The sequence below is a fragment of the Pleurodeles waltl genome, chromosome 8 (assembly GCF_031143425.1).
Source record: "Pleurodeles waltl isolate 20211129_DDA chromosome 8, aPleWal1.hap1.20221129, whole genome shotgun sequence".
NCBI classification, from domain to species: domain Eukaryota; kingdom Metazoa; phylum Chordata; class Amphibia; order Caudata; family Salamandridae; genus Pleurodeles; species Pleurodeles waltl.
In genome coordinates this window covers 708296416-708309065 of record NC_090447.1, presented here as the reverse complement: position 1 = coordinate 708309065, position 12650 = coordinate 708296416, and the positions used below count along the sequence as shown (strand labels likewise).

General features: G+C 41.5%; 1 protein-coding gene across 1 annotated transcript in view; it reads left to right on the top strand.

The window, feature by feature from the left end:
• IMPG2 (interphotoreceptor matrix proteoglycan 2) overlaps positions 1–12650 on the top strand; it is a 658631-nt gene that overhangs the window by 516711 nt on the left and 129270 nt on the right. Inside the window, exons 16-17 of the mRNA XM_069203500.1 lie at positions 8557–8776; positions 11710–11920. Coding sequence (XP_069059601.1) covers positions 8557–8776; positions 11710–11920 — 431 coding nt within the window. The remainder of the gene's footprint in view (positions 1–8556; positions 8777–11709; positions 11921–12650) is intronic.

Genomic DNA, 12650 nt, shown 5'->3' with positions numbered 1-12650 from the left:
TGATGCTAGGGCGGTTCAAGGAGGTGCTAGGGGCTTTTAAATATGGATGCCGGAGGTACCCAGAGCGAATCAGTCAAGAGTGTGTAAAGTAAGCCAAATCAAAAGACTGAAGGACGCAAGGTGTTGTTTAAACCTAAAAAGAAATTATGTTTTAGATGTAGATTTTCGTTTCTACACAAAAGTAAATGTCTTATCATTGGACAAATATGTAAATGCTGAGGGAAAGAGAAACATTTTGTGATGGTGTCTAAAGTGAATATAAAAGAAAGTGCATCATGGCGTGAAAACAAAATGGCCACAAGAACATTCCAGAAGCAAAGTTCGGTGCACTCTTACAATGCTAAGCGGTGACATCCAGTGAGGGAAATCGATATTAAACAAAGTTGATTGTCATCTAAATCATCATCAAACAGTTCTTCTGTCTCAATGTCAAGTGAAAGTGAAGAAAGTTATTGTGCCATGTTGATGTTTGCCTCAAAGAAACGCGCATATGTTAAGAAAAATGTCAATCAAAGAAAAGTCAACACGCCAAAGTAGCAAAATCATACAAACATTGTCCAAAGATAACATCGAAAGTAAATGGTTGTTCAATACCTTTCATTATTGACAGTGGTGCATCAATAATTACAATGCCTGAAGAAAAATTCAATAAACTATCTCTGTTGCTGGGGCTTAAGCTATTAAAAAACAAAGGGGGTTATTCTAACTTTGGAGGAGTGTTAATCCGTCCCAAAAGTGACGGTAAAGTGACGGATATACCACCAGCCGTATTACGAGTTCCATAGGATATAATGGACTCGTAATACGGCTGGTGGTAAATCCGTCACTTTTCCGTCACTTTTGGGACGGATTAACACCTCCTCCAAAGTTAGAATAACCCCCAAAGTGTATACATGGACTGCATCGATGCCCATAAAGGTTCATGGTTCATTTGTAGCAACAGTGAAACATAAGAAAATGAAGGTACAAACATTGATCCATGTGCTTCGAGGCACAGCCTCAAGTGCCTGTTTATTCAGCTTCAACACTGCTGCTGGTATGGTACTGATTTCTATGAATTACAACATGAATGCTTGTCACAAAATAGTAAGTCAATTCCTTTTGTTGTCTCATGGTTTAGGAAATCTTAAGACTATAAAAGTAAAACTGTATATTAATCAAATCAAATCAAATCAGCCATACTTATATAGCTGGCTAATCACCCCGAGGCGTATACTGGCGCTGTGCCGCCAGGTTCAGTTGGTGAGCCAGGTCTTGAGTCCTTTCCTGAATTGGGTCAGCGAGGGCGCTGTGCGGAGGTGGAAGGGTAGGTCACTCAAGGCTTTGGCGGCAAAATAGGTGAAGAAGTATCCTTTGAAGTGGCTGCAGCAGATGCGGGGTATCAGAGCGAGGGCATGGTGTGTGGAGCGGAGGTTTCTGGTCGGTAGGTGGAAGTTCAGGTGGTGGTTCAGGCAGGCTGGGTCTTGGTCCTGTAAGCTTTGTAGGCTTGGGTAAGGAGCTTGAAGTCTCATCTTTTCTGAACGGGGAGCAAGTGGAGGTCTCTCAGGTGCTAGGTGATGTGTGCTTTCTTGGGCAGGTTGAGGATCAGTCCGGCTGCGGTACTCTGGGTGTACTGGAGTCTTTGCATGAGTTTGGTGGTGGTGCTGGGATTGAGAGCGTTGTCGTAGTCAAGTTGGCTGTTGATCAAGCCCTGCATTACAGTTTTCCTGGTGTTGATGGGAGCCATCTGAAGATTTTCCGGAGCATGTGGAGAGTGTGGAAGCAGGATGCTGAGACAGCTTTGAGTTGATGTTTCATGGAGAGTTCAGTGTGCAGGGTGATACCAATGTTGCGGGCCTTCAGCGTGGGGGTCAGTCTAGCTGTGAAGGCCACCAGGAGTCTTTCCAGAGAGCGGTGTGTCTGTGAAGATCAGCACTTCTGTTTTGTCTGTGTTGAGTTTCAAGCAGTTGTCGTTCATCTTTTTTGTAAAGTTTGTCATGCACTTGTAGAAGTTGGTCTTTGCTGATGTGGGGTCCTCTCAGAGGGAGAGGATGAGCTGTGTGTCATCAGCATAGGAGATAATGTTGATGTGGTGAGATCTGGCAATGTTTGCAAGAGGTTTCTTGTAGAAGGGAGGGAGGCTAACTCTCTGGGTGTGTCCTGTGAGGAAGGATGCCATCCATTTGAGCGCGTGGTCAGTGATTCCAATCTGGCGTAGTCGGTTGATGAGTGTCTCGTGGGAGACAGTGTCAAAAGCTACGGAGAGGTCCAGGAGGGTGAGGGCAGCTGACTCTCCTCTGTCAAGAAGGAGTCCGATGTCATCTGTTGCAGCTATGAGGGTTAACTTGGTGCTATGATTGGCTCTGAAGCCCAATTGGGAAGGGCCCAACAGTTTGTTTCCTTCTGGATGCTCGGTGAGTTGGAGGTTGACGGCTTTTTCTAGGACGTTGGCTCGGAATGGGAGGAGGGAGATGGGGCGGTAGTTATGCACCTCGCTGAGGTCGGCCAACGTTTTCTTGAGGAGGGGGTCTGATTTCAGTGCTTCCGAGTTTGAAGAGACAATGGGGACAAGTGTCGGTTGGGGCTCCTAAGTGGATGGAATTCATCAGGGAAGTCGTAGTCGGTGTGCTTAGTTGTTCCCAAGCGGTGAGTGCGTGGTTGGTGGTTGCGGTTGATGATTTGCTGAGTAGGTTGGCTGGTTGGGTGTTGAACGTCTTATAGGTAGCTGTTATTTTGTTGTGGAAGTGGTCAGCTACGGCGCCACAGAGTTCTAAGGAAGGCAGGATAGAGTTCTGCATGGCTGATGGGTAGGTGATTTCTCTGATGATCGTATTAATGAGGATGTCCGTCCTGTTGCTCTGAGAAGTTGCTTTTCATCTACAAGAAGAGATTGAAAAAGAACTTGAATCATTATTTAAGCATGACATTATTGAGCATTCCACTGGTTCAACAGCATGGGTTTCTCCCTTAGTAGTTGTGCGCAAAAAGGACAGTGAAGGAGATGTACGCATCTGCATTGACATGTATCAGGCAAGCAAGGCAATTGAATGAGAACGACATCCAGTTCCACACATTTCTGATGTGATCTTTTCTCACCTTGATTTAAATAAAGGTTATCATCAGTTGGAACTCAAAGAAAGTTACAGGTAAATTACAACCTTTTCTACACATGTTGGTTTGTTTTGATATAAAAGACTTCATTTTGGTGTTTCATTGGCTGCAGAACCTTTCCAAGATGTCATTCGATGTATCATGCAGCCTGTTGTGAATGCGTTCAATTATGGCGATGACATATTAGTTTTCGGAGCTACACTGAAGTAGCACTATAGAGCTCTCACACAAGCATGTTGTTTACTCAGTGATGCAAGCTTGACTTCTAATGTCAACAAGTGTGAATGTCACAAGACAAAACAAAAATTCTTTGGCCATATTTTTTCTGGTGTTGGTATGACACCTGAATCTGCAAAGGTGCAAGCTCTGTCAAATGCGGATCCCCCACAGGATGTTTCAATAGTGTTTTCCTATCTTGGCATGGTCATTTACTGTTCAAGATGCATACAAGACTTTGCCCCTGTTAGTGCTCCACTACGAGAGTTAATAGAAAAAAATGTTCCTTACAATGGCCACGAGAATTTGAGAGAAGTTTCAAGAGAACCAAACCTACCATTGAAAATGCTACTGAAATGACATACTTCAATCCAAAGCTTCGTCCTGAGATTGTTGTTGACGTTAGCCCAGTTGGGTTAGGCGCTATACTTGCACAGCACAGTGGACGTCCAAATGATCAATGGCATATTGTGGCCTATGCTGGTAGAAGTTTGTCCCAAACAGAACATGCTTACCCACAATCTGAGCAAGAACGTTTAACCTTGCCATGGGCTTGTGAAAATTTTCATGTATTGTAGTACGAAAAGCCTTTTACACTTGTAACTGATCATTAGGCTTTTCTGACCATCTTTGGCAATCCAAAAGCCAAGGTGCCTCCTCGCACTGAATGATGGCGACTCCGATTGTAAGAATACCATTATACAACTGTGTATTGTCCAGGAAAAAATAAGAATCCTGCTGTCTACTTTTCTAGAGCGCTTATACAAGGTGACGGTGCTCTTTGCAAGATGTCTGAAGCTTACATTCATTTTATCGTCAAGTGAATACACCAGCTATATTGTTAGCCCAGATTGTCACCACCTCGAGCCATGATAGTGACATACTGAAGTTAAAAGATGTAATTACACATGAGTCATGGAATCGACACACTCGACCTCTCACCAATGAGTGTGAATATCAAAAATATAGAAATGTCAAAGATTAATTGTCCATAACTCAAGAAGAAGTTATACTGGGAGGTTTGAGAATCTTGATTCTACGGAGCTTGCAATAGGAAGCAATTGAAACGGCTCATGAAGGATATCATAGTGTCATTGCCACAAAAAGAGCTCTCCGAGACTGAGTTTGGTTCCTGTACTTAGATGAAAGAGTTGAAAAGGAACTCAGAGCCTGTTATATATACAAATGCCTTTCTACGAGTGTTACTCAACATACTCTGAGCATGTCCGAACTTCGTAAGCATGCATGAGAGTGAATAGCCATTGACTTCTTTGTTCCACTTGATAATGGCCATCACCTGATGGTGACTGTGGATGAGTACTCACGTTCCCCTTTGGTTGAAGATCTCTCATTTACGACTTCTGAATGAGTCATTAAAAAACGTCATGGCCTCTTTGTGACCTGGGGCATTCCAGCCATTGTGAAGTCTAATAATGGCCCGTCTTTTAACAGTAAAGAATTCAAAGAATTCCTGAAGCTTCTGAACTTAAGAGCACACCTTTGTGGCTGCAGGCCAATGAACTTATTGAGCATTTTATGAGTACGCTAAATAAAGCACTACAGCTTGCAACCCTTGAGAAGCTCAGTTTGGAAAAAGTACTAAGTTCAACTCTAAGAGTTTATCGTTCAACCCCCCAGTCAACCACAGGCATAAGTCCTGTGACTTTGATGTTCGGGAGAGCAATGACAACCAAGTTACCTCAATGGACCACTAAGAGAGAAAAGTGAGAACATGATTCGTACAATGGACTTGGTTAACAAGCAGAAAATTAAAGCTTATGTAGACAGGAGGCGACATGCAAAGGACATCAAGTTTAAAAGAGGTGATAACCTGACAGATATGCAAAAGAAAATCTGCTGCTCCATATGATGCTGAACCTTTCTATGTGGTGTCTACCAAGGGAGACATGGTGACTGCCCAGCGCCCTGGGAAGTCTGAAACCAGTGACTCTTCTCACTTTAGGCCTATAATTCATCTGTCTTCTACTTGAACTGGTGAAAGAAAGACGGACCAGGAAAACTCAGTGACTGCTGCTACCTTTTCACTATTGTTAGTAATCTCTGACACTGAAAATGACAGCATTCAGCTTCCAGTAAACAGATTGGGTCGAACTATCAAAGCGCCAAGAAGATTGATTGCAGGGATATGATTGCACATGTTTATATGCATATATGTGTGTATGTCTACTCATTTGGTAAAAATTAAAAATTTTCATTTAACAGAGGGGATGATGCAGTGTCTTGCAAGTTTTATGAAGAGCCTTTTGGCTCCAGATGGACTCCATAGCTGTGTGTCGAAATGGGTAGAATAGAACGTAATGAAAGCTTGGGTTAGAATGTTGGAGTTCACCGGTACACACAGAAGAATAAAGATGAGTGATTTACAGCTCTATGCAGCGTACTCACTGGTGGGTACCCAGACTATGAGGGCGCTACACTGTGTATAAAAGGACCTCAGACACCACCCCAGTACACTTCTTGACCTGTAGATATTCTGCAAGGAAAAGGGACTCCTGTTTTGCTACAAGGACTGCCATCCTGTTGGACTACTGCTCTAAAAGAACTGCCGTCCTGCAGTGCTGTCCTACTGCTTGCTGCCCTCTTGCCTGTGAAAGAAGAATTGGATCTCCAACTTCATCTAGAACCCAGGACCCCTGAATAACTCCAAAGGCTAGTGTGCTGTCCTTCTGATCTGAGCTTCAGGGACATAAAATGCTCCCCAACAGCTCCTTGACTTGTTATCAGTGAGTTTCTGGCCCCCAGGTCGTGCCCCTCAAGTCCTAGACCCTTGGTGTGGCTCTTTAGCTCCTTAAGTCAAGCTTTTGAACTATTTGTGACTGCAAATGGGCCCGTTTGCAATGGAACCATGCCACTAGCACAAACATTCTGTGCAAGCCTCTACTAGCCTTGTTCACACGCAGAGGACCGACAACGCAAAGCACCTGCCTGCCTGCCCTGCCCAGTCTGCTTCTTGCACCAGGCCGACTAACACCCTCAATGCTCTCCTTGCACCCTTCAAACCTCTCCAATGCAACAGGAGTCTTGGCATAAAACCTGAGTAGGTCATTTTTCAGCAGGTCTAATCTGGGACAGTATCCATCCCTCACTCAACTGTGCTCAGCCTGAATTTTGACTTTGACCCGGTCCAGCATTACTAGATGGCCACAGTTGTCGCTTTCTGCTTTTAGGTGCTATTTTACGTTTTATTTTTTTTAATTTCATAACTCTGCTTTTACTGTTTGGATTTTTGTTGTTTTGGTCTTGGTTTATTTATTGAATTTTGCTCTATTTTTTAACCTGGAGTGGTATCTTTTTGTGTGGTGTTGTCACTGCTGTACTGTTCGAAGTTTTGCACAAATACTGTATACATTACCTGTAAGTTAAGCATGACTGCTCTGTGTCAAGCTAGCATGAAATTGAGCACAGGTTACTTTGGTGTCTGCTTGTGCCTTGCGCTGACTAGGATTGTAGTGGATGCTTGACCAGTGCTCACACCCAGTCAACCAGTAACCCAATTTCTAACAGTACCTCTCTCTATCCCCTGGGGAAGCTGCACAAAATAGTAAACAGCATTAACATTTAACTCCACAGGCTATTTAACCTGCCTTTTCAAAGAATCCAGCCAAACTACTAAACCTGAATTCATCACAGACTCTGCTTTATTTACCATCTACAGTCACCCATGAAACACACATTAAGGAGCCTATTCGCCAACTGCATTTTGCAGTATGCTTAGTAGTATTACAGTAGTACTACTAACATACTGCAAAATGTTATTCATTAACCTATATGTGTACGTCAGTACTGTCACCGCTCCTATCTTTTTTGTGTAGACATCTCAACACACTTATTAGTAGATGTGGAAAGGGTACGGGTGAGTGACAGGAAACTAGGGAATGTTTAGTACCTAAAGAGAGTTTAAGGAGGAGTAAGGATGAGTTAAGGGAGAGCAAGGGAGGGTTTTAGAGAGGGACATGCACTAACCCACAAAAGAGTAAGTGCATCGCTATAGCAACTACTGCCAAAAAGGACCCAAAACAGTAGTAAATGTATTCCAACTCAGAGTTGGAGTACATCCAGCACAACACATGGCCAACCACTGGTACAGTAAAACTCTTGGCAGACAATAATGAAGGCAGAGATGTAAAATAAAATCCCATAGGAACTAATGTTAAATTAAGTTAACTTTGTTTTTAAATATACATTTAATTTAATGTTAAAAATGTATGTTTAAATAAAACATGATTACTAGTTTGATATAAAACATAATTGAATTAATTTAAATAATTGTATACTTATTATTAACTAATGTTTTTCTTTATAATAAATAATTGTACATTGTATACTTCAGTTAAGATTTTCTATTTTAATCAAAACTAAAATAACTTTCATTTAAATTAATATGTTAAAAACAATTATTTATTTGATTACAAGATTAGATTAATAATGCTGTAGCATTTTTACATTTGGTTTCCACATTTAAAATAATTGTTTGAAACTGTATTTACATTTGTAGTTAACAGCAAAATACTTTTACTATTTTTTAAAGTTTAATACACTTTTACATTTTCCCTACACTTTACGATGAGGAGATGTCTGCCCCAGTGGTGGAGTCTTCTGTCTACGTGTGAAACTTTACAAGTGGTAATTTTGCACTTATAAATTAGGTCCCTTACCCTCAGTGCTGGAGGTGGTGAGATATAAGTCTACAATTTTGAGTATTGTTACACTCATAAATGTCGAATAGCCAACAAATAGTAAAGTTTCTCAAAAGCGTAAGAGTAAATTTACATGTGCCAGAATAGTCCTCAACCACCTATGCTGAGCCCACATCACACCACACCTTAAGGAACTCCACTAGTTTCAGATACACAAGTGTGCACAATTTAAACTCCTCACCCACACTTTAAAAGGTTCTCCACAGCACTGGTTCCCTCTAACTGAACAGCTGAATACCTTGTTATTCTGGTAGTAGTGGTAAAAAAATACATCTTTTGAACCCTAGTTACTTGGAATACTTTTTATTTAACCCAGAGGACGGCAATATCTTGTATCTAAAAATGCTGTTAAAGATACTACCTGATACCTTTCAGAGGCTAAACAGTTTCATTTTCGATGCAGGGACAGTACCTATCTGTTAAATAAATGAGAGCTGTTCTGTCAATCGACAAAACTTTATTATTGCATTAGCTGTGCAGGTCCTTCTATTTCCCAATTCCTGACTAGACATATCTATGTTTTGTATTTCAGCTGGTTCCCTACCTTCAATCCAATTTAACAGGCTTTGAGAACCTAGAAATTCTAAATTTCCGTAATGGGAGCATCGTGGTAAATAGCCGGATGAAATTTGCCAAGCCTGTGCCTCACAATGTAACAAACGCTGTGTACATCATCCTGGAAGACTTCTGCAACACTGCTTATCAAACCATGAACTTGGCCATAGATAAGTACTCTCTGGATGTGGAATCAGGTAATGTTGCTACGTCAGATAGTAGAAAAAGATTATACAGTGTAATATGTATTATCCTAGAGCAGAAATCACCCTGAATCAACATGTGATTTTCCAATGTGATGATGTTTATAAGGAGCTGTATGACCAGTCTTATTTCTCCTAGAAATGTCACTGTATTGAGATTAATTCCTAGATGAAAATGTAAAATACCCTTTTACATATTCTAATATAAGTATGGCTGGTCGAGACATGCATAAAATATTAACATTATTGCCCTAGTGTCAACAAAACTATGAAGTAAATTGTGTGACTGTTATCAGATAACCAGATTTTGGATTCAGTGGGCCCAATCGCTAAAGAATTTTAAATGGGTAAGTTAAACTTGAATACACGAAATAAGCAATTTAAACGCATAAAATCCCGACCCCCAGACTCACGCTTACAGGTTTTGAGGTAGGGCAGGACTCTGGCCGTTTCTGGGTGGGACACACAGTAAAAAACGTAAACACGCACTAATGCATACGTTTCTGACTATTCAAATACACCTTTAAGGTAGTTTCCCACCTTGAAATGATCATAAAATTGCTCAGACCAAAGGAAGGAATAAGTCAACATCCCACAATGGTAATGGCTAGGGAAACCCCCCCATATTTATGGGCTAAGGAGTTTCTCCACTGGGAAACATATTTTCTCTGTGGAATAAAAGTTACATTTGCAGAATTACACTTGTGGCACAATTATATGTGCAACATGTTCTGCCTAGAGGAAATGCTCAAAAGGGTAAATGTTATACCTTCGGTTCCAGGTAATCAAAGACTGCCAGAGGCTTCCTGGAGTAATTCTGTGTGGAAAGTTTGAAACTTCCTCCAAACATAAGAGTAAACCTACGGGAGCAAACGGACGCATCTTAAACAGGAGCCCGATATTTACTCGTTACCTCTTAAGTGATGTGGATATTAAGAGATCATTTCACTGTAGAAATCCAATGCTTCATCGCCTCTCCCCAAGATCGTAGAATAAGACAGCTCAATTGTATATGACAATAATTGGGATGCTCACGTTCTTACCCTGGAAACATGTTCGTATCAACTCTAATCTTCCTCAAAACGTGTGCATTTACAGAGTGGAGCACGATCTACAGTGTAGTATTTACAAATGTTCAAGTTTGCCACTTTTGAGAGGTGTCTGACCCAGAGGCACCAATAACTGCATCCTAACCTTAAAGCTAATAGTGTAGTACTTTCTCCCCACTGGCGGAATTTCGAAACTTATAAATGCATCATACAAATGTTAAACTTCCCCAAGTTCGAGCCTGTGAATAAGGAGTGAATGTGTACATTTGAAAGATGGTGATTATGTCACATAATGCTCATAATGATTTGTAAATCGAGTACTATTGGCACAAATTAAGCGAGAGAAGCTAACTCCATTCAATGTACAGGAAAAGTGGGCGTTTTACCTCCAGAGACCCAACTCAAATTACAACCTGAGATACAGATGTGATAAAATACCCCCCTTTATCAATTATGAGGACTTTGAATGTCACCTACGAGTTAAGTGACCATAGAGAGAGACAAGAGTGAATGTATTGGTCAAGGAACTCCGAGCTGACTTGAAATAGCCTAATGTAAAGTAAGGGGGGTTTATCCCCTATAACATGTGGGTGTCTTGCACCCTCAATGCTGACATGTGGCATAATGCTATGTGTAACACGTTCCGCCAGTCCCGTTGTTGCAGCCAAGAACACTTTTCATCCTGGGATTTTCAATGTTGAAATCAAAACTACATATCCCAAAATGCAACCAGCTGCAGGCTTAGAAATAGGATTTGCTTAAGATTACACATATTTGATGGAGCATTTTGGCAGTTGTGTTTAGGTAGCCTGTAGGAATTACCGTGCCAGCCCATCCAGAAAAAAAATAATTTCTGTCGCTGGTGAAAGACGGAGGGGCAAACAAACCAATTTCTCTAAACGTCGCCTGTGAAAGAACGAGTTTTGCTGCTAGACTGACCGCTCGCTCCTGCGGTGTGCCTAAGAGAGCCTGCGTTCAAGAGCGAGGGAAGCTGGGACCCGGCCCCAAGCAGTGTCTCCGTGAGAGCGAGGCAGCTATTTTCTAAACTGCTGGTACACGCAAACAGTACTTGTATTCCCGCACACCGACCTCCTTCACCCTCCGTGAGGCCACTGTACCCATTGAGCATTGTGACAACATGTCACCAGTAATAACTTAAGGCAATTGACTGAAGGCATTATTTTCTTAATATTGGCACGTTCTGACATCAGAATACACAGTAATTAGAAAACAAAACACAATAAATTATAGGGTAGAGTAGTCTCTCACATATCATGTATGGAATAACGTACACCCTGCCCTACGTTATAAGGATATTTCAAGTTACCGACGAATTCCATGGCCATATAAAGAAATGCAGCCAACGGCAGTGTTCCATGAAAAGGTCACTGAACTCCGAGGGGACTTGAGTTATCTTTTTAATGTACTACAGAGGGTATTTTATTCATGTAATATATGTTCACACAATCACAGTTCAGACAAACCTCGTAACTCTTTGATTTTTTGCTCTTTAATGTTCACTACATACATGAATAATAAAGACAGCATCTGTAGTGCGAAATAAAAGACATCAAAAAGCAGTTACTAATTTTTTCAAAAAGATATTAGAATCCATTTAATGTAAACCAAGTTAAAATATGGTGTGGCTCAAAGTCTGTAGGAACTGTCTTCCGATACAGATAAAATATGCAAAAGTGTTATAAGGAGTGTAGAGAAATATCGTGAAAAGGATCATAGGTTTAGGAAGAACGTTAATTAGAATATGAAATGCAAAAATTACAAAATGTATTATTGATATTGTTTTATATTTTATATTTGTTAAACGTTATGCTATCTTTAAAATTTTTATTGTTTTTTTTTTTTACTTCCATGAATTAGGAGACCAGGCAGATCCTTGTAAATTCCAGGCTTGCAATGAGTTTTCAGAATGTCTAGTGAACCGCTGGAGTGGGGAGGGAGAGTGTGTTTGTAGTCCCGGTTATATGAGCATAGATGGCTTGCCCTGTCAGAGTGTCTGTGACCTGGAGCCTGACTTCTGCCTGAATGATGGAAAATGTGACGTCATCCCTGGACAAGGAGCCATTTGTAGGTAAGTTATTAACTAATGCTATCTTTGTCATCATCTCTCTCTCTACCTAAGTAAACCTACCCAAGCATTCTTTGCTCTGCTCTAATACCATTCTCCATGTAAGTAAGCCAAAAACATGTTAATGTGGAGATCCAGATCTATGCTGTGCTACTGAAGATTACCTTCACAGTCCAAATGTCTTAAATGTGAACACATAGTTTTGGCTCTAGAGATGTTAAATAGCACTACACAACTGGGACTCCTGACAGTGGCGGCCACTTGTCAACAGGGGTGGTGGGGCGGGGAAGGAGGGGTATTAAAAAAAAAAAAAACTGTACCTTTATGTTGGGAGAGATGGTTCAGTCTCTCTTTCTTCCCCGGACTTCCGGAAGCACAAGGCTTCCAGACTCCCCTTCAGTCATGACGCTGCTGTCAACAGCAAAACAGCAGTGTCTTGATTGGTCTGAGTGCCCTGCTTCGCCTCTCAGACAGGGAGTAGGGCCCTGTGCACTGTCTCCTCTCGGCTGTTCAATACAGCCTAGTGGAGAAATGCAAAGTGTGCATGACTGTTTGGCCAGCCCAACGCAGCCGGCCAAAGCGTCCTGTGCACTTATGTGTACATACCACTCCTCCAGCCCAACCCGCCCCACCCCTCCCTAACCCTGCTCCAGAGGAAAAATAAAATGATAATAACGTTATGCTATTATCAATTTATTTTTCCCTTCCGTCCACTGCATAAAGCAGTGGGGTG